The sequence below is a fragment of the Corvus hawaiiensis genome, chromosome 5 (genome assembly GCF_020740725.1).
Source record: "Corvus hawaiiensis isolate bCorHaw1 chromosome 5, bCorHaw1.pri.cur, whole genome shotgun sequence".
NCBI lineage: Eukaryota > Metazoa > Chordata > Aves > Passeriformes > Corvidae > Corvus > Corvus hawaiiensis.
This window is the reverse complement of record NC_063217.1, coordinates 60013108-60035088: the sequence shown is the minus strand read 5'-3', so window position 1 is coordinate 60035088 and position 21981 is coordinate 60013108. Positions and strand designations below refer to the sequence as shown.

General features: G+C 42.9%; 1 protein-coding gene across 6 annotated transcripts in view; it reads left to right on the top strand.

Moving 5' to 3' along the window:
* Positions 1-15571: 15571 nt before the first annotated feature.
* Positions 15572-21981, top strand: part of SLC10A7 (solute carrier family 10 member 7) — a 142689-nt gene continuing 136279 nt past the window's right edge. The window contains exons 1-2 of one of the 6 annotated variants that reach the window (XM_048303332.1): positions 15572-15908; positions 19280-19362. In XM_048303332.1, the coding sequence (XP_048159289.1) occupies positions 15809-15908; positions 19280-19362 (183 nt within the window). In that variant the 5' untranslated portion in view covers positions 15572-15808. Of the gene's footprint in view, positions 15909-16851; positions 16968-19279; positions 19363-21981 lie in introns of those variants that run through there. The other 5 variants (XR_007203571.1, XM_048303329.1, XM_048303328.1 and 2 more) reach the window with 5 other exon arrangements.

The following is a 21981-nucleotide window of genomic DNA, read 5'->3' as shown; positions in this document are numbered from 1 at the left end:
TCTAAAATAATTTGCTGCATTAGAAGCTATTTTAGGTCACAGGTAACAGCTCTGCACTGCTGAACTGCTCTATCTGCTGAGGCTTCTTCAGAAAGCAGGTGTCTGAAAAGTTCTTTATACTCTCGAGTCTTTTGAATTTTTAGATCCTTATTTCATGTTTGCAAAACATACAACGTAGGTGAAAACCTGAACTGCATCTTAATAAAGCAAAATGATTAATAAATAGTAACCCATGCAACTTCAGAAGCTGGAGGGTAATACAGCAGGTAAAATAGAAAACAAAGAAGGAAACTTCTCAAAACTCTCCAGTGGGGGGGTGAGGGGAGGGAAACACAAACAAACAAACAACCTCTAGGACACATCCTGCCATACACATCGCTGCCCATGGCAGGGGGGTTGGGACCAGATGATCTTCAAGGTCCCCTTCCAACTCAAACCATTCTAAGAATCTGTGATACCTATGTATCCCACTCAAAGGTGACAAAAAGTTTGTTCTTATTAGCAAACAACAAGCACAAAGCCTAATGAAAAATACCTATCTGGAAGCCGATGGCATTGCAAGTGTCTTACATGCTGAGCCCAAAACTGGTTTAATCATCCCAATTGGTTTAAGTTTGCTGTTTATTCTGTTGTTTGGGTTTTTTTCCTGTTTATGTGGAAAAACAATTTGCTTTTTAGAGCAATTCCTTCTGCTCTCCCATTTTCAAACACTAATCCCTGTCTCTGGGGAACAGCCCCAGCTCCTTGCATGTGGCTTTGCTCATTCCACCTGGAGGAGCTCAGTGGGCTTTAGCGTGAGTTTTGTCCAAGGAAGAATTAATTTAATTCACCCAACATCACCCAGCACCTGCTGGGGTGTGTGGGACCCCTATGAGCAATCATGCACTCAGACACAAAGGTTATTTCAGCAGAAGTGTGTCGGTCTCTGATACGTTCAGAAATGCTAATGGGACTTCCACGAGGTTGGGACTTTGAATTTGGAAACTAAAGCCAGGATAAGCTTCAGTTGTTTAGAGCACTTGCTCTATTAACCTGAATAGAATCAAGATTTCACTCTTCACCCTTTCTACCAAGAATTTCTGCCCAGCTTTGAAGTCTCGAGGAATAAATCAAATTCAAAGCGTGAACTTCATTTTTGCCTCCAGTTCCAATGTTTGGGCTGAGTGGAAGTATCTAAGTGCAAGACCATAGGTCAGTGAATTTCTAAGTCATGGACATGAGGCATTTCCTGCCCCTTCTACTTACATTAGGAGTACACAGACCTGTTTAGATAATGACTACAGTTATTTTTTTAAATAACTTTAATGCTTGTGTGCATTTGTATTTTAAGAGACTAGTGCTTAGGCACCAGGTGAAATACCCAGATAGATACAAAGACAGCTTTTCTCCTTAACAAAGCTCATCCTTCCCACCCTGCTTTTAACCTGGAAGAAATGCTGCAGAAATCCATGGGCATTACCAAGGCAAAGCATGCAAAGGAAAAAGCAGGTCCATATTTTTTTTCTAGCTTCAGTCTCTTGTGGTGTCTGCTGGAAGCTGATATTAACTTGTGTATTTCATATCCCCCTGTCAGACTGACTTATTTGGTAGCCACCTTTGTGGTGAGCTTGGGTGTTATTTCCACAGTAGCCCACAGGGCAGGTATTACCCTTGACAGGTGAGTGGAAGCAGTGCCACTCAGCCATTACTTTTTAATATGCTAACCAGGAAAACGAGCCTTTTAAGTGCCTGACTTGCAGGAGGTCATCATTAGTCTGTCAAGGTATTCCTTTGCTGCCATCTTCTCTAAATGTATTTGATATGGCAACTCCCAGTTATGCTGTTTTGAGCAGATGAGATGCACTGTTTACGAAAACAGACTTCTTAAAAGCAAGCTGTGGTGGCGGGTAAAGGAGGAGAGGTTGTTTACAATATTTTAAGCCAAACGGTTCCTTTGGCAGGAGGTTTTCTGTAACAAGTGAGAACAACAAGAATTAGCTCTCTCAGCACTTCAACAAGCAGAGATTTTTGTCTGTAATGAGAAGAATGAGACTTGCTTGGCATAAACTACAAAACAACACAGCAAAGATGAAGAAGGAGGGCAGAAATACATTACTGAAGGTGAGAAGAAACAACTTCACTGCTCTACTGTGAATTCAAGATTCTCGCTCATTATAATGTATAATTACAGCTGGCATCATTCCAGAGGAGGGGTTGAAAGAAGGTAGGTCTTTCCAACTGTGCTAAATCCTGTTGGGGAACTGACCACAGCAGCATCCCACCTGAGCCTGTGTAATCCAAAAGATTCCTGTTTTATTCTTCTGTACCAGGTCCTTCTTTATGCAGATATGCAAATTCTCTTTGGACTCCTGAGATTTGAAAACTGATTAGAATTTTTATGTTCCTTCGTTAAGGGTAAAAATAGGCTATCCCAAGACAGACAGCCCCCCAAATTATATACTGATCTGAGAAAATGGGAATAGCTTACTTTTGCCATTAAATGAATAACTTCTTTCAGCAACCGTGGTTGTGCCTCTTCTGAAATTTTTGCTGTCTTTCTGAAATTTTTAGCTGTTTAGTGATATGTTTACTAATGCCAGATTCTATTTACTTGAAGTAGTCCACTTGTCATGTGTCATTAAAAAGCTCATCTTAGGTTTACTCTCTATATCTAGTACGTGACAGAGCACAGCAGAGAGACTGTGTGTTGCTATCCTGATTTCCTCTGCATTCCTCCTAAGGAGCAAAGCTTGAACTTAGAGACTGGAATGAAGTTTGGCTGACTGTGTGTGGGTAGACTATGTCTTTGCAGCCTCTAGGACGTGGGCTTTGTTTTTAGAAACAATGGTGGAGCTGGAAACTGTAGGACAAAGTGAATATTTTTTTATTTCAAGCTTGGGATGGTTGTTGGTAATCTCCTGTAATGGAACCTGATTTCCTTCTATGACAAGATGATCTGCTGGTCAACAGTGACTGCACATGAGCCAGCTGTGCCCAGGGGGCCAAGAAGGCCAATGGCACCTGGCCTGCATCAGCAATAGTGTGGCCAGCGGGACCAGGGCAGTGACTGTGCCCCTGTACTGGGCACTGGTGAGGCTGCACCTCGAGCGCTGTGTCCCGTTCTGGGCCCCTCAGTGCAAGAAAGACACTGAGGTGCTGGAGAGAGTCCAGAGAAGGGCAATGGAGCTGGGGAAGGGGCTGGAGCACAGGTCTGAGGAACGGCTGAGGGAGCTGGGGGTGTTTAGCCTATGGAAGAGGAGGCTCAGGGGAGACCTTATCACTCTCTACACTCCCTGATAGAAGGTTGTAGCTGGGTAGAGGTTGGTTTCTTCTCCCAGGTAACAAGTGACTGGACCAGAGACAATGGCTTCAGGTTGCACCAGGGGAGGTTTAGGTTTGATATTAGAAAATATTTCTTCACTGAAAGTGTTGTCAGGCATTGGAACAGGCTGCCCAGGGAAATGGTGGAGTCACCATCCCTGGAGGTATTTAAAAGATGGGTAGATGTGACACTTAGGGACATGGTTTAGTGATGGACCTGGCAGTGCTGGGTTGATGGTTAGACTTTCATCCTAAAGGTATTTTCCAACCTAAATAATTTAGTAATTCTATGATTCTAAGTCTTATCTGTGCAGATTTCCTTCTGTTTGGACACAACCGTGTGCTGCTTATTAATATTTCATTTGTGCACATGCACGCAGCTAAGAGTGGTGCTTATCTATGCATAAAAAGGCTATTAATAACTGATCCTGTGTGTACCGATTATTTGCCAGAATCTTATTACAGAAGCAGTTCTTTTTGCCCAATTCCACCCTGGTGCTAGAGGCTCCACCTACTTATGCTTATACCATCTCCATGCCAGCCCATAATTTTTTGATTATGTATATGAGAAAAGCTAAGAAAATCAAGATGCCTAAGGATCTTCAAGCAACTCAATAATTTTTACAGAAGAGTTTAAGAAGAATTATTTGGAACCATTTATTCCTTTTATTTCCTGCTGGCAGTGCTATTTCCTTCACTAGAGATATCTGGGGAAAGTGAAAATGTGTGTTAGAGCCAAAGGGGGGTGAATTTCACTGTATTTTACCTACAGAATTTGGTTTAGACCCTGGTCTGTTATGAAGCCATAAAAAGGATTAACGGGATTGTAATCAAAGATGCAAAACCAGGTTAGCTCTGCTAAGCAAAAAAAAGAGCATTACATTGAAGTAAACATTTATGGGGTTACCCCTACTTATAGAGGAGAAAATCATCCATGCCTTGTGTGAGCATCTGGATATATATTTAAAAAATGACGTTATATATGGTCTACTGGACTTTATTTTTTGTCTATATGGTAAAAGATTTATTAAAATCAGCAAGAGGAAAATTAATCAAGAGAGTTCTTGCAATTTCAGGTCTATGGTGTCCGTTTGGAAAACAGGGTATCTTTTTGTAGGTGGTGGGTTTTTTTCCCCCTCAACACTGGTACAAACTTTAATTAAACCAGGTACCCATATGTTTACACAGAAAGACAAATAGTCTGTTTATTTCAGCAGCTGTTCAACAAGCCACCAGCACAATCAATTAGATTAATCCCAGGAAATAAAACTTGAAATAAAGATGATACCTGAAATCATTTTTATTCATGGTTAGAGACCATGCAGATTCTTTTGACAAGTTGAAAAATCTTATGGGTGATGTTGAAAACTTCAATGTACAAGTGCTAATTCAATTTGAGGGCAAAAAAACCCTGTCTTGATAGAATGGTTTCTGTAGAGATATTACTGGAATAGCAAACCCCCAAGCAATACAAAGGCAGCCTGAGTATTGTATGCTCATTACCTGAATTTTCAAACACTTAACAACTGCAAAAAGTATGAATATGCAAAGCTTCCAGACTCTGACCAACATTTTCCTTTTTCTCTTCTATTCCTGGAATGAAAAAGCCAGCGGTTTATGTCGGTGCATATATATAACTGCCATTAACTCAATTTAAAGTTGCATATGATATAAGGTCACAGGTCTCTAACTCAGCAGAACATTTAAGTAAATCAGCCTGTTCACCAGCTGCAGCACCTGAAATATGTGTGTGAGTGCTCTGTTGAACTGGGGCTAAAATTTCATCTCTTGTATCTTCACAGCTGTTCTGCAGGGGAGATAAAAGGTGGACCGGGCATAGACAGCATGATATTAAGAATTTATTGAATCACAACAGTGGAGATTTAAAATGCTAAAATGGGAATGAATTCTTGCCTTTAATGGTGAGGATCCTAAATAGTCATACTCTTCTCTAGAAAATAAGACACAGAAAAGAGAGACTTGCACTGAATGTCTTATATGGGGGAATGGTTTGAATAAGAATTGCCATCCCATGTGGAAGACCCCTTGACCTCCGTGAGCATTTCAGGGGCTTACTGCCAGGTTGAGTCTGAAGGCTGCAAAGGCAGTGTTAATTTGCCTAATTTTAAGTTCTGGGACAGATCATGCAAGCTCTTGTTTGCATTATGTCTGAATATTTTGTGGCAGCATTTTATGAAAGGTAACAGATCAGCCCTGATGTTGTAATTGGAAATATGAAATACCACAAACTGTACATCACAGTTATTCTGGCATTGTTGCCTGACCCTTATCTTTTGCTTTTTCTCACATGAGCAGTGCCACCAAATACTGATAGACAAAAAATCCCCCTGAGATTTCTGTGCAAGACTTGGGTTCCTGTGCTTGCTGATGAATGCTCAAAGCTTTAATATCTAATCTTGAACAAGGGTCTGTGGTTTTTTTTAAAGCTAAAATGTTGCTATAAATAGAGAACACCAGTCTCTGCAGGTTAAGGCTAATGGGTCAATAATGAATCTGTTTATATTAGATTGTCTCTTAAATATAAGAAAAACATGTTTTAAAAATTAAAAAGCTGAAGAATGACACATGAAAAAAGCCGCTGATGTGCAATGAATGCTTTTGTCGTTTACAAGCCAAGTTTTTATTCTGTACAGGCATTAAAGGATTTGTTCTGGGCATTTTCTTCCAAGATAGTTGTAGCCTTTCTCCTCCCTGCTAATTCTTGCTGGTGCTGTTTGTAAGTGATTTCTCAGCTGCTTGAGTCCCTCGATCATAGGCTGGAAAAGATCTCTAAGATCATCAAGTCCAACTGTTCCCCCAGCACTGCCCCGTGCACCACTAAACCATGTCCCTGAGTGCCACATCTACATGTCTTTTAAATACCTCCAGGGATGGTGACCCCCACTTCCCTGAGCTGCCTGTTCCAGTGCTCAACAACACTTTTGGTGAAGAAATTTTTCCCGCTATCCAATCTCAACCGCCCCTGACACAACCTGAGGCCATTTCCTCTTGTCCTATTGCTTGTCACTTGGGAGAAGAGATTGACCCCTGCCTGCCTACAACTTCCTTTCAGGTGGCTGTAGAGGGTGGCAGGTAGATAAATATTCTAGGTTATGACAAAAATACTGAGGTTCCAAGGAAAGAGCTTGGGAACAGCTGTATTTTCTTCAGGCTCCCAAAGTCCTGTGGATGGGACCTGTTGGAGCATGTGTTTGCACCTTCTGTTCAGTCTGAATGCTCCTGTTGTCTTTCTGTGAAAACCAAGAGGCCAGTTGAGCACCATGGGGTTGTGTTTCAATGTGGAGATAGGCAGCGATGTGCCCTGGGAGCTGAGAAATGCTTCATGATCCTTAGTGTATGCTAAATTACAGTGGAGGAGTGAAGGGGGAATGTCACTGCAGTCTGGAAGTGTGGCTGGGATTTGAAATAAGACTTGCTAAAAGCACAGCTGCTCACTCCAGCATCTCCACAGTGAATTTTCTCAATGGAAAAATTTTCTTCTGGAATTCTTCATGTCTCTATAACTTTAATCTAAAATGTGAAAATCAGTTCAAGTTTCTGCTTAAATGTTGTCTAAAAAATGTGTCCAACTACATGCCCACTGTAAATGTGTAGTAATTTATGTATTAGCTAGCACATACACATTTTACTGAGCTGAAGAAATTAGGTTATGAGAAAAGAAACCTGGTAGTCTTCAGAGCAATAAATCACTTGTAAAAAATGCATCTCATGAATGAAAACAAGGGAGGAATGGCATCACTTTTATGTGCCTAAGCTTCAGAGCATGACTCAGTCTTAGCCATGGTGGACACTGTAACTACTGACTGGGATTTATGGCTTTAGCTAACTGTGTGGCTTCCTAGATGAGAAGTGACAAGTAAAGTGAGCAGTAATCAATATGCTGCTGCTTTTTGGAGTTGTACACCTTTCCTAATAATCAATTCAAATTTCTGTTTGGCCATCATTGCTAAAGATGACCAGAAAAAAGGGCCTTGTGAGAATAAATGAAGCATCCTATTGCTTCAGACTGTGCTATGTCTGACTTGTGCAAAATGACTTGGTGTTAACTCTGTAGCTTTCCTTTTGCATAAGAAGGCTGGCTCTGTACTTTGGAATGCTGAATAGAAAATTAAAAATGCAGGCCAGTCTTCAGGAACATTTTACTTACTGTTTTAATAAACTTTTGTTTATGCCTAGAGGTGCCATTAAATTACCAGCCAGACATTAATATACAGTACACAAGGGATCTTGTATATAAGCAATGATTATTATTGCGTGACTCAGATGGAGCTTGCTGTGCACCCAGAGAGCTGCTGGACGGGAGGTGAAGAGGGAATACCTGTCTGGATGGAGAGTGGTGCTGCTTAGGCAGTATTGGATGTGCCAGTGGGTTGGGCATGTTTAGAGGAAAGCCATTTTCCCACAGCAGAAGCATGATGCAAGGGGACAGTGGTCATGGCAGAAACACCTCTGCTTTCTTTCACAAAATGACAGACAGCAAGCACATGGTGTGGATGATCCTGGAGCTAATGGTACTAAGCATTTTTAAGCCAACTATTACTCTGGACCCACTTTAAAAAAGAGCCTTATTTCCCCACCAAGCATCTGCTTCAGCTGCTGATTCTGGCTGTGCAGGGATGCTGGAAATGGTTAATTTCCAAGCATGGCTTCCTTCCTATGCCACTGTCTCCAGAGTGAGAACAGCACCTACAGAAGCAAAGACTGCAAGAACAAGCTGGAGTTAAATGTGAGCTACAGACACCACACTGGAAAGCCTCTGAGTAACAGGGTTGAGAGGTAAAATCAGGGTGATGTGCCTTGCTGCAGGTCTTGTGATTGCCTCCTACCACAGACAGGTACAACTTCAAATGCAGGATTGCAGGAGTGTTGTAAGTTCATCTAGAAGGAAGAAATTCAAAATCCCTCCAGCTCCTGAAAAAATGTATGCCAATTAATTCTGAATTGGGATTTTCCTTTACATTTGATCTACTTAAGAATGCACCACAAGGAAAGCTTCCTGTGAGGAAAGCTTAGAAATGCTCTCAGGGAAAAGGCACCATCGTAACTCTCCCACTTCCTAAAGGGATCAGGGTAGAGCTCTGCTTAATGCACATCCTCTAAAGGAAATATAAGGCCCTACCTCACACAGCCTCTTTAGGTTCTGCTGAAAAAAACCCCAACCAGATGATCCTCCCCATCTCTGCTCTAACTTCCCTACTGCGCTTGCTGACTGACTTGTACCTACTAAAAAAATAAATTAGTTCCTTCCCTCGCTTACTGCAGCTCTAGGCTGCGGCATTAAAGCCACTTACATGGAAGGGAATGGGGGAGATTGGATGAGACCTGTGAAATGAACAATACAAAATCGCCCAAGGATGACTGGTGCAGCATAAGCTGGATAGATGTCAGGCAGGGAACAGTGCTGCTTGGAAGTCTTTGTCAAGCCCTGATTATGTTGTAGGAATATATCAATTTCACAAAAGAATAACTCTGTTTTCCCTGGGAACAGGAAAGAAGGCAGAGCATCCCAGGAGTAGACCTATTCAGCAATGTCCTGGTAAAGGCGTGGGGCAGAGGCTGAACACGAGAGAAGGGAGGATGAGGAGGTTTAGCAGCTGTGTTGGCTGTGCCAAAAAAGCAAGTGGTGGATGTTTGAGCCCTGGATATGACAGAGGTGCAAAAGTCTTGCCTCCTGGTTAGTGAGGCAGCAGTAAGGGAAATGAATTCACAGTGCAAGGAGAGCAGCAGGCTTGGATAGAAATGACTTCCCCTTCAGGCTCTGTCCTTCATGGTTTCTGTTTACCTTGAGATAGTTTGGATCCCAAAACTCCTATCTCAGTCACTTTAATCCTCTGCTCCCCTGCCATCTCCTTCTCTTTGTTTAAATAAGCAGTTTGGGCTGGACACTTCTGGAATAACAACTGCATCCAAAACTTCCATCAGATAGTGCTGACTTCATGATTTGTATCTGATTAACTGCCAAAAAACCCAGGCAGTCAGATTTTCCTTCTATTTGATGGTTGGGGAGGCTGTGTTTTTTTCTGTGGTTTTGTTTTCCATTTATGTCATTATTTGCCAGCAAAACACAATCGTGTCCTTTGTTTTAGTTCAGCTTTATTCCCTTTTCCTCGTGTGATACCGTTTTAGGCACAAAGCGTCCCAGTTTTTTCATACTTCATAACTTATTAATGCTGCAGACTGTGGGATGAAGAGTTGTCAGCAAATTCATTTTTTATGTATTGACAGATATAATATCTGATTTGTTATTAGATAGCTTTTAAATGATTTCTTCCTCTCTGGTTACATTTTTCCTAATTATTTAGCATATTTCCCTATAACTTATCTCCCTTCTTGGCCCCGCTTCTTCTTTTTTTTTCCTCATCTGCTTTCTCATTTGACATTTTTTCACTTACATGTGAACCTGGTCAACATCAGACATACCATACCCCATCTATTAATGTGCTCTCATGCCTCTCTAGGAGAAGATGCGTAAGAATGTGTTCCTCTCAGGACTGACATATGCAGCACTTAGAAGAACTTACATTCTTGTGACATCACTTCCTAGTCTGTTTTAAATCAAGGCCAGATAGGCTGGGATCAAATGAATATATTTGCAAATACTGTGGAATTTACTTCAATGTGGGTAAATGATGGCACTGTCAAGTTATGTGTCTTTGAGATTCCTGTGGAATGCATTTTGCTTTTCTCCAGACTGAAGGAGTGCTGGGTCCTGGTCTGTGGTGAAGACAGGACACAGTAATGACCTGCAAAGGTCCAAGAGGTGTAACAAGAGGTGCCATTATTATGATGAAGTCAAACTGACAAATCTCAGGAAGTGCAAAGCCTTCTCTGGCATTCTCCCTCAGGGAAGCTGGTGAATTGGCCCTGTTTCTTTGAATCTTTAAACTCTTAATTAATATTAAAATTTAATTTAATAGACACAAGAGAAATAAGGCTCTACCTTCTGTCCAGCTAAGAGAATACAAAGTTTGGAGCACGGGCTGCCCTTCCTTTTGGACAATCCCTTCTTCTAGAAGATAAAGCTGAAGCTCCTAAAAGCCAGCTTTCAACAACCTTGAGACAAACCTCCTAGAAACTTCTAGCACCTGATTTCCCAGATGGCTGCTCCTTCCAAACTCGACCTTTGTGACAGGTTCCTGATTTCAGAGCTAGAGGGGCTGGGGTGACTGCTCTCCTCTTTCTGCTTTCTGTGATTTGCATGCTCTTCCCATTATGAGTGGTTAATTACTCTAAAAGCATTGTAAAACTTTTGCATCTGCACATCTGTGCATCCACACCCAAGAATAAATCTCCTGCTTCTCTGCTATAAAAGTACAGCACAGATTTTTGAAGTGAAACTTCTCATGTTGTAGGTATTTTGGTACCATGATTATAATATTAGAAGGTTATTTTTGTAAGCATAAGGAGAAAAAGATATAAAGGTATCCCCATGTTATCTCTGAAGTATTTTATTTAATAGGTTAAATCCAGCTGTTCATTGGGAAATTGTCTAGGGAAGCTATTTCCTGTTCTTGCTATCATTTTTCAGGTTTAAATATGTACAGCTTTCCATGGTTTAGAAAAATAGTTTTTTTGTTTTATATTTTTGAATTGCAGTTGAAGAAGCCCATAATCTGTATCAAGAGCACAGCTTTATTATGCCAATAGCTTTTCTTTTCCTTTTTTATTTTTTTAAATGCAACCTTCTGAATACATTATAGCCTTGCTGTCTACTGGGAAACCATATTTCTGTGAAAAAGTGATAAACATGAAAATTTCTCTCAATCTGTAAAGTCTCTTGGTAGTCTAGGAGGAAAAGTCAAGAGAATATCATGAGTGGAGCATCAGTAAACCAGGTTCTGTTTCTGTGTAAGGACAAGCAGGTTCTAGGAATGGGATCAGCAAAACCCCCACTTGTTATCTTTTAGATTTTCTTCCTAATGCCTGAGATTATCTCATGAAAATTTCAAACTGAGCTCTTAAGTAAAAGAAAAATTGCTTATTTGTTGAATAACTAAATATGTAAGAGGACCTTTTATCACAAGTTAAAAACAAAAAAAGTATTACGCATTAAGGTCTCTGGGGAAAAAAAAGATCAGACCATAATAATAAACCCAAAGATTCACAAAATCTTTCATCATCTTATAGCTTCTATTTAGAAAACCATACTTATGTGTGTTTAAGTCCCTTTAAGTGCTGTTCTAAATTGAACTTGTACATAATTCCTGCTACTGCATTATGATAAGGGTAGTAAGTCCTGCAACTGGCAATACCTAAGTGTTTATAGGTATTCAATAATATTCAATAGCAACAACCAAAAGACCCCTTGCAGATGCCTAAAGCAGCATAAGCACCTAGGCCAAGACAGAATAAAGACTTGTAAATTCCTCTTCCACAAGGAAATCCAGCTAATGGGATCAGTACAGCAATCTCTTCAAGAGCCTGAGAAAATCTGAGATCATGCCACTAAGTGCTTGTGAGAAATATAAATGTGTTGTAAACCGCCTCCCATATATTTCCACTTTTTCTCCTCAACTTTCCTATTTATAATTAACACCTCTCTTTATCTTGTTCATTCTGAATATCTTTGTTCTTTTCAAGCTAAATTATTTAATACTATCTCTTCCTCTCGTTTAAGCTCGCTTTATCTGGTGATCCCCTCTCCTTTATATTAAAACCTCTCCTGTCTAAACGCATAATCAGATGACATCTGCTACTCAGGAGCATAAAAATCCTCGCACATTCCCTAAAATAACTGTGCAGTTATTAGGCAGTGAGGTACATAGTGCAGATCAGAGGCTGGGCACACAAAAGGAATAGGCTCCACATGGCACAAAGGGGAGCCGGCATCTCGGCATCAGTTACTGATCAGGCTGGTTGTCCAAAATGTGAAGCCCAGAAATGTCCAGTCCACTCCTGCATCTTTGCAGACATGAAAACCAGTCCCTGCTCACATGAACAGTCCTGTTGGTTTCAGCAGGCTACCTGCTGAAACCAACAAAGGCTTGGTGCCACGTAGCTACACGTGTCACAAAGCTTTTGTATTATGCAGAAGGAAGCACAAGGGCCTTTGGAGGCAGGAAAGCATCTGCAAGCCCCAAGGTATGTTTGCAGTTGAACAAAAATGAAAATTTGGTCATGTGAAATCAAAGACAAGCTAAATTCTTGTTCCTGTACTAGGTCTAAGCCACAGCTAAATACACGCCAAAATGTTTTTGTACAATGTAACAGAGAATACACATACACATGTGCCAGACCATTCCAGATCTGTTTGAGTCCTGGTGTTTAATTAGAATATATGTATTATCTGTATGGGAACATGAGGAGGAATGTGAAATGTTGCAGGAGACAGTTTTGGGTGACAGGACAGACACTGGATTGTCCCTCTCTAATAGTGACCAAATGCCTCAATACAGATGATAAAGTCCCTGATAGCAATAGTGATGCTGTCTTGCAGACAGATTTAGGGTGTGCGAGTGCCATGCCAATTATACAATTCACATGTAGTGCTTTCTTCCTTTCTGTTCCACTCTAGTGGGACAGGACAGGGCTTAGAGAGTGCTCTCTTATTTAAAAGCAGGAACAGCTTCATCTATTTAATCTAAAAGACATACAAGCTTATCACAGTAATAGCAGGGCAGCTTTAAAAAAAATAAAACAGCAAAAATGTCTTTGTAGAAGTCTGTTGACACACAGCTTAGAATATCTGCATATGATTTTAAAGATTACAGAAGAAGAGGGCCTTGTGAACTTGTGTATTTTGTAATTCACTTGGCAAAAGATATTTATTACAAACTTCAGATCTTTTGGAAAAAATTTAAAAGCAAAGCATCCACTTGAAGCAACAGAGCCTCATTAAAGCTTATCTTTTTATTTTGAGTATAGATGGAAGGTCTGTTATGTCTGATGACCATTTGATTTTGTGGGGTTTTCTTGTTTGTTTGTGGTTTTATATATATATATATTTCTTAAGTGTTCTAAATGTAATACCCAGTGAGGTATCTCATCCTTCTTTAGACAAGGAGAAACAGGCTTGGGACTGTGCACAGGAAGTGACCCTTTGGAGGGGAAATTGAGAAGCATCTTCCCGAGCCTAGGACTGAAACTGAGGTTTCTAACTTGCCCATTACATCTGCTGTGAGTAAATATCTGAAACTTGTTGGCAAAATTAACTAGAATTAACTTGAACAGTAAGCAAAATTAAAATTTTATGATTAGTATCCACTTGCAAAGAATGAGGGGCAGGATTACTACCACGTAAAAACTGTGATGCAAAAGCATGGTGAGACTGCTGTCTTTATTGCAGGACTGAATTTTATTGCCAGACTGAGCATCCTCCATACCTGCCCTTCTTTCCATCCCTCTGCAGCTTCTTCAGGAATTGACACTGCAGCAATTTCATTCTCTATGAAACTTCTAACTTAACTTTTGGCCTAAACAGATTATTCATTATGTTTTTTCCTGAATTGTGCTGAATCTGCTCCTGCCTTCTAGACCTGCTGGTGCAGTGTGAGGCCTCTGCATCTCATAACACATCAGCCTGGCTGGAACCCCTAGGAACTGGGTGAAAAGTCTACTTCCCATCTCTGCTAGGAGCTCCAGGGCTGTGTACAAATTCACAACAAAACCACCTGGGAAACCATGGACATCTGCCTGCTCTCCTGCTGTGTTCAGATCAGAGGGCCTGTGCTCTTGCTGGTGTGCTTTCAGAGCCACATACAAAAAGATATGCATGCTCTGATCCATGAATGGTGCAGATGTCCTGGAACTAGGGCCACTTGTGAGTGAGTACCCACAGAGAGATTTAATATAGTTTATATGACAAACATTAACTGTACATCTTCATCTGATTTATCTCTCCTGCACAGCAATCAAATCCTCCAACTAATCAAATCCTACGCTCGTTATAATCACAGCTTGCTCCAGATGAACACATTATGCATTTATTTTCTCCCAAAACAGCCAACCCGCAGTGGCTGCGCTGGGCAAATGCAGTGAGGTTTTGCAATCTGTCTCTCCCACCTGAGAAGAGAGCGAGGATCAACACGTACTCCAGTAAACTTTAGTAAAGCAGTGAAATGCATAATCATTTTAAACCGCACAGTTTGGATCTGTTTGCGGATGGGACAATGCACGTTCCCTCCCATATCCAAAAATTTCGTCCATGTTTACGCAAGTGAACCTCCCAGAACACGCAGGGATATACCGCTCTTGGAGATCGCAGCTGAGCTTTCAGCTGTAAACGTTTATTTCCTTGATAGCAGAAAGCCTGTGGCAGGGCTATTCCTTGAAGCCTGAATACATCCGCAGAGGCTGTGCAGGATGAACTTCCCTAACTGTTTAGGAATCACGCAACAGAGCAGCCGTGTGTGCGAGAGCCCTGCGGGACGGGGCAGCCGCGGCAGCACCGGTGGGAGCCGCTGAGAGACAGCGCGTCTCCTGCTTTATCCTCTCCTTGTTAATGCGACTTGGAGCGCGGTGGCCGGGCAGGGGCTGGGCTGATTAATCCATCGGGGAAGCGCCACAAGAGGGGAACAGGGAATGGCAAACGTGGGTCGAGCAACAGGATGAGGTTTTACGATGCTGTTTTAGTGGAAGTGTTTTTAGCACTGAGGGAAACCAGGGAACGGCCCGCCGCTGGGAAGTGGCTGGCCCGGGACACACCGCGGGCGATGCTGTCGGTACCTGCCTTTGGGTCTGCCCAGAACGGACAGGCAGGCGCTCTGTGGGAACTCCAGGGCGATCCCGATCCACGTGCCCCTGGAGGCGGCGGCGCAGCGCCCGGGCGGGCGGGCGTGCGCGCACGCCGGTAAGAGGTGCGTGACGCGGCGGCGGCCCCCGCCCGCCCGCTGCTCCTCGCTCCCGCGACCAGGGCTGCGGGGAGCCCGGCTGTCGGTGTTCGCCCGGCCACCAACGACCCGCGCCCGCCCTCACGGAGAGATCCCGGATCCCGCCTCCCGCCCCGGCGCTTCCCGGCTCGCGCCCGCCCTCCCGCGCGTCAAACGCCGGCCGTCACGCGGGCGTTGTAATGTACCAAAACAGCGCGCACCGCCGCGCCCGCCCTGCTGCGCCGCGCCCGTCCAGCCCCGCGCCCGCCCGCCGGCACCGGCTCCGTGCCCGCGCCCTCCCCGACCCGGCCGGCGACGGCAGCCACGGCGCCGTCCCGTTCCCGCCACCGCCACCCGCGGTGTCCGCCTCGGCGCAGGGATGCGGGGCGGGGGCGGCCGGAGCCAGCGGGGGGCCGGAGTTACGCGTAGCCGTGCGGGCGGGCGGGCGGCAGCGCGGAGCTGCGCGCCTATTAGGAGATGCGTGGTAGCGATGGCGGCGGTGGGTGAGACTTTTCCTGTCAGCGGATCCGGCTGGCCCTGCCGGCGGGCGGTGGGGCCGCGCCCCGCCCCGCGCCCACAGCAGCCCGGAGCAGCCGAGCGGCGCCGGACCAGCCCGGCCGAACCGGAGCGAGTGGCGCTGGCGGAGCCGATCCGGGCAGCGGGGAGCGGCGGGCAGCGCCATGGGGCTGCTGGAGCGGCTGCGGAAGGAGTGGTTCATCCTCGGCATCGTGCTGGTCATCGCCGTGGCGCGGCTGGAGCCCGGCGTCGGCGTCAAAGGCGGTGAGTGCGGGCGCTGTGCCCCGGTGGGGGCAGCGGGAGCCCCCGGCACTTTGCCAGCTCCCGTCCCCCCCCGTGCCGGGTCCCTGCCCTCCTTCTCCGCCTGCTTCCAGTCGCTCCTCCTCAGGCACCCGGGAATTGCTCCCGGGTGTGTTCCTGTGCGTCTTTGCTCGGCACTGTACCAGTGGCTGGAAGAGCGTTCTGCTCTTTTGGGATTAGGAGTGATGGAAGCCGAGTGGTGACTGGCTCTGAATGTGCTCCTGTTCAACTAAGTCATAACTTCCAGAGCTCTGGGCATGAAGTCCTGGCAGAGCAGGGTATGGATTTCTGCCATCTGGGAGCTTCCCCGGAGGTGTATTGTGGTAAACTCTCAGGTGCTGTGTTTCGGCCAGACCTTTTCTTTCACTTTATAGTAGAACACTTGTATTTTAAAGTTTTGGGGTTTTTTTTTTTGGTCTTGTTGTTGTTCCCACTTACTTCCTCATAAAGGTGGGGGAAGACAGGGAAACTGATCCTGTGCAAAGTGGTATCAAATGCTTAGGGGGCAAAGCAGATCTGCCCTTGCTAAGCAGGGAGGGCTTGTATGTTTCCCGGAACAAGGGCTGATGAAATATCCACTGTTATTTAAACATAAACAATGTATCTTTAAGTATAAACGCTGGAAGTGTCTTCTGGTTAGTTTCCATTGGAACTTCAGCTCCAGATGTTCACAGTTTTGAAGAACAAATTAAATTTTGTATTTCTTCTTCCTAATTGTTCCTTTCCTATGGCTTAAGGAAAGGAATGTAGAACACTTCAATAGAATTACTATAGCAGTTCCACATTATGTGAGAGGAGGAAGAATCTATCTATGCTTTTATAGGCACAGTTGTTTTTTTCTTTTAATTCCTTTTTTTTTTCTTCTTAACAGAGTTGGAGTTTGAGAATAGACAGCTTCTCACTGAGGAGCCAAGCTTTTCCCACCTCTTAGGTTCTGGGAAAAAAAGAAAGTGATTAAAAAAAAAATATGACTCTGAACACTTGCTGTGGCAACTAAGGCTCTGGTACTTCATGGAGTTCAGGGTAGGCAAATTCCTGCTGTGCAAGGATCCCTTCTAACATCTGTGTGCTGTTCTGCATAGGTGAATAGGACCCACGCGGAGCTTCTTGCAGGATCCGTGCTGTGTTTTTGGCAGACCTTAGAGACGACTTGAAATTGATAGTATCAGGTGTTTTGTCCCTTTCTGCTTTGACTGCCGTGCTAATTGTTGGCAGCCGTGTGGGAGATCCTTTTAACTAGAATAGGAGATGATTTTTTCTCGGCTCACTTCCTGCATGGAAGCACTGTGATGGAGCATTTCATTTAATTCTGCTGCAAAGAGATGTCAGGCTTCGACACAGTATTGTTCCTGGGACAACTTGCTTGAAAAATCTTGGAAGCATTGATTGAAACTAGTGAGCACGTGTTCCCCATAGTGGTATCCCCTCCTCTGAAACTGTGTGATCTCAGTGCTCTGAGGAAGAAAAACATTTCTTCTTAAAAGCATGAAGAGGTGAGAGGTGGGAAGTGTCAACATGAAAAAACCTTAGTTTGTCATCTTCCAGCTGATAAAGCTGTGCATGGCAATTTGCAGGGCCTTAGCGAATGGTATGGATGGTCCAGCATCCATACCCGTGGAACATTGTGCCATAAATAACAAAGATTTGTGTTGTTGTCACCTTCACGACATAAGCCAAGCCCTTTTTGTGTGTTTTCCTATTTGATAAATGAGCCCATTTAGTTCCTTTGTAAAAAGAATTTCTCTGACCAGGAAATAACCAGAGATGAAGGGGATCTGTTGTGACCAGAGTTCCCTGTGCTCCACGAGTGTGTGGTTGCTCTGGTGGTAGAGGTTTCTCCTGTGAGAAGGAGTTCAGGTAGCCCAGTGAAAAACCCTAAACCGGAAAAAACTGTGTCCTGGAAGAACCCATATTTTAGCCAGACTAACCCACTGCATGTCTGCTTAGTGTGTATGTGCATGAACATAGATACTCTAATCTTCTAAATGATTACAAAAAAATAGGTAATTGTGTCTATAAAATACAGTTTTCTGTATAGCTGTATGTATTTATATAATCTTTCTGGGTTTTTTTCTCCCATCTATTCAGTTAACATGCCATAATTTTGCAACTAGTCATGTGCTTTGTTGCAACTGTAACTCTTGCATTTCCTGTCTTATTTTTACCTTACACTTCATGTATGTAGTTTGGTTTGGTTTTGTTTTTTTTTTTGTATTTGGCACACACAGTTTTAGTGTCTCATCAACAGAGTTCTCTCTGAGAGTAGGATTTGGATTGAAATGACTTGAGCTGCAAATTTGACTTGTACAATCAAATCCCTCTGATTTAAGGATCATTGACCTTACTCCAGTGTGACCATCAATGTATCATTCATCCGAGGGAGCAGAAAGGTTCCTCTCTTCTGGAGTGTCGAGGCAAGGCTGGCTTGTTTGCTGTTGCAGTTTTGCTCATGACAACTTAGGGTCACTTGGAGAGTGAGGATATTACTTTGGTCTTAAGTAGCCTGCTAATATTTTCTTTCTAACATAATATCTGGTTGCATGCTCATGAAAAAATGAGCACATACATTTTATGCCTGGTGGCCTCCGAAGGCAAAGTGTATTAAGAGAATTCATCATTTTTATAGGAGCATAAAAAATACTGTATTTTAATCTCCCTGAAAAAAATATATAAATATATACAAATGTAAGCCTTTAATAGAGAGGAACCCTTGGAGGTGTAGGCATCTGCCCTTGCCGATCTCAATTCAGCAGTGTCTGAAATGTGTTATAGTAGGGCTGGAATGAACCATTTTGAACCGGTTTCTGTTGTGAGGGGAATAACACAGAATTGTATTGCCCTGAGGAAATCATTGCAAGGTATGATTTGGGTTCCTCTGTGCAGGCAGACAGGTGTGTGTGTTGTAGAGCAAGAACTGAGAGGTAGCTGTGTGAGTGATATCAATGGCCCTGTGAAGCTACCAGCTAATATTTTTATTTGATTGTATGGTTTGAGTTTGCTGATGCTGTAGTGATATTTTGATGGCAGAACTGTGAAAAACTCCCCATTTTCAAATTTTCAGAATTTACCTGTGAGTTCCCAGTGGCTTCTAATCATGGAAATCAAATTTATATGATGACATAACTCCCTCTGCACTCACTGGTTTACTTTTATTTAAAAATGGATAGCATGCTTTCTTAATTTAATAGAAACACCATTCTTTTTTTGAGAGACATTACTGCTTAGACTTTTTCCATGTATTTTTTTAAGTATTCTCATTTACTCTGATATATTATATGTGTATCATTATCTCTTTGACTGTAGTTCACTTTGTTCTCTATGTCTGTATTTTTTAGGACCCTTGAAACCAGAAATTACCATAACTTACATTGCCGTTTCAGCTATATTCTTTAACAGTGGACTCTCCTTAAAAACCGAGGTACTGTAATTTCTCATTGCTTCATTCCTGTTGTGCTTTAAAAAGTTTTGTGTTCCTTTTGATCAGATTTGAATGTAATTGGAATGGGGGTGGTGGTGGTGCTAGGAGGATGGCTAACAAGAGAAGATAAATGTTAGACATTCACGGAATAACCCTCCTTGATTTCAGAAGGTGCTTCACAAAGTAATGAAGATGGTGAGAAGGAGAGTGTGAATAAATGTCACCCATCCACAGAGGGTGGGTTGTTTGTCTCTGCACAGCTTTAACTAAATTGGAGTGATGAGCACAATTTGGAGACTGGATCTACACTGTGATTGTGTCCCAAACCCAAATCAGGGTGAGATGCAGCTGTTCACTGCTGGATTGATGGAAACAAAGACCTGGTGGCTTTAACTTACCTTGTTGGGTAGGGCCAGGACAGCAGCTAGGATCAGCACAAAAGGGTTCATATGCAGATAAAATGCCAATATACAGGTGCAAAGTCTTGGCAATCTTTTCCCATAGGATTTCATTGTGGACAGCTGGATTTGAGGTGCTTGCTCTCTAGTGCATATCCCAGGCACTGAGATTTGTTTAAAATTTTGTGTCACACATTATTCAAAGAGGAACAGTCTGGGATTCAGAAGAGATGAAGGGGTATGTAAAGGAGTCTTGGAGAAAGGAAATGATGGCTGTGTGCCAAGAAGAGAAGGAGCAGCCAGAGCTGAAATGAAACACTGCATGTCTCTGCTAGTCTAGTTTTCTGATTCCTTTATGCTGTTGGCTAACGGGGCATGCTATTCGTAACTTGCACGGTACTAATGCCTGAAAGAATCATCACAATTTTGTCCAGTTATCTCCTGGTGAACTGGGATTTGAGTGAGCAGTGTGCATTCTACAAAAAAAGAAGTTTCTACACCTGTATCCTGCTTATAGCGGTAAAGTTTCCAGTGGAGGTGGTGTTTGAGTTGATGGCTGCCCTCTCCTTTGCTGTGTCCTGGCACTAGGACCTCTAGTTCTGCCAGGACACTGTGTAAATGAACTGGGTAACTTTAGTCAGTTCTGTAGCAGCCTTATGGTCTTATGGGGATGCAGGAAGAATCCTTTGTTTGCCTGGGATGGTAATTAATCCTAGTGGAAATAGGCTGTGGAGAGGCACTCTCTTCCACAGAGAAGAGAACCCAAAACACAGCCCTGAGTAGTATTAATAGAGTGGGATTTTCTTCTTTCAGGCTTAGCAATCTTTGCATGCAGGGAAAAAAAAGTAGAATTTCTTTCCCTGTCACTAGTTTGTATCCTTGAAACCTGGGATTTGTAAAGCAGCTGTGAGAGAAATCAGTAGCGTTATCAAAGTCTTGATTAGATTCTCAGTGCTAGTGTACATCTAACTCCTTCCAGTTCAGGTGATGCGACTGACAGTTTTCTGGGCAATGTGTCATGTCTCACTTAGAACTTGCATAACTTATTTTCATCTGTGGTACTAAAAGCAATATATTGATGTAAATGAAGCTTTTATAGGAGCTGAAGTTTATATCCAGGTAGCTGATCTCAGGTTGTTTTGGGAGCAGCAGTTAGGGCTGGTGCTGTTATCCAGCTTTATGTTTCATGAAGAAGCTGGGCTTTTCCTGAATTTCTGCCATGGGGGTAGAAGATAAAGGAAGAAAATAACTTCTCACTCTGTACTTTGTGCTATTACTTTCTGAAGTGTATATTAAAAACAATCCTTATATGTGTTAGGTGGCCGGGTCATGTTTTTATTAAAATACTTTGAGGCATGTTTTAGTTGTTTAAGGCATAACCTGAAGTTGGTATTATTACTCAATATGCCTTTTTATTGGGTTGCAAAGTAAAGGGTTTCTGCTTTTGGCTTTATTTGTTCTTGACCTGTGTATCAGCTGTTCTACCTTAGATAATTTATTACTTAGATGGAAAGTAGTGTTTGGTATACTGTATGACAGGATGAAAAGTTGTGTAAGTGTTAACAGAGGTCTTCTGATAAATCTGACAAAATTCGAAATAACTGATGTTCTTTTAAGGCTACACTTGTGGTTTAATCTGCTGTGAAAGTGCATGCTCAAAAAATTTTGCTGATGTTTTCAGAAAGTAATTTACAAAATAATTGGCAACATTCAAGGAGAGCCTGTCTGGGCATGGCCTTGTTACACTTTCAGAACCAGAGGTGACCAGGGTCCTCTTACATTTGTAGAAATACTCTGTGTTCTCTGACAAGAACATTTGATTCCACCTTAATATAATACTATTTCAGTTTTCAGTGACTGGATACCTTGCTCTTTTAAAGCAAATACCTCCCGAAGGGCCCCAGAAATTAAATCACATACTTGTGTTATCCATTTCTACGAGGAATTTGGCAAGCCACTGAAAACACTGTTGGCTCTGTGTGGGTATTTGCTCAGAGGGGTCCAGCTATGACTATTGGAAGCGTGGCTGGATGGCAACAGGGACCCACATTGATCAGGGAGAGGCTGGGATAAGCTTCCTAAAGGCTCTGAAATACTGGGAAAGACAAGGTTCTGTCTGGTGTGCAGAAAGAGTTGTACCAAGCAGCTTCCAGCAACTTTTTTGAGGTGGCAGATGTATTTTGGGACAAGCCCCTGTAGACTGTTTAAGAGGGTGAAAGCT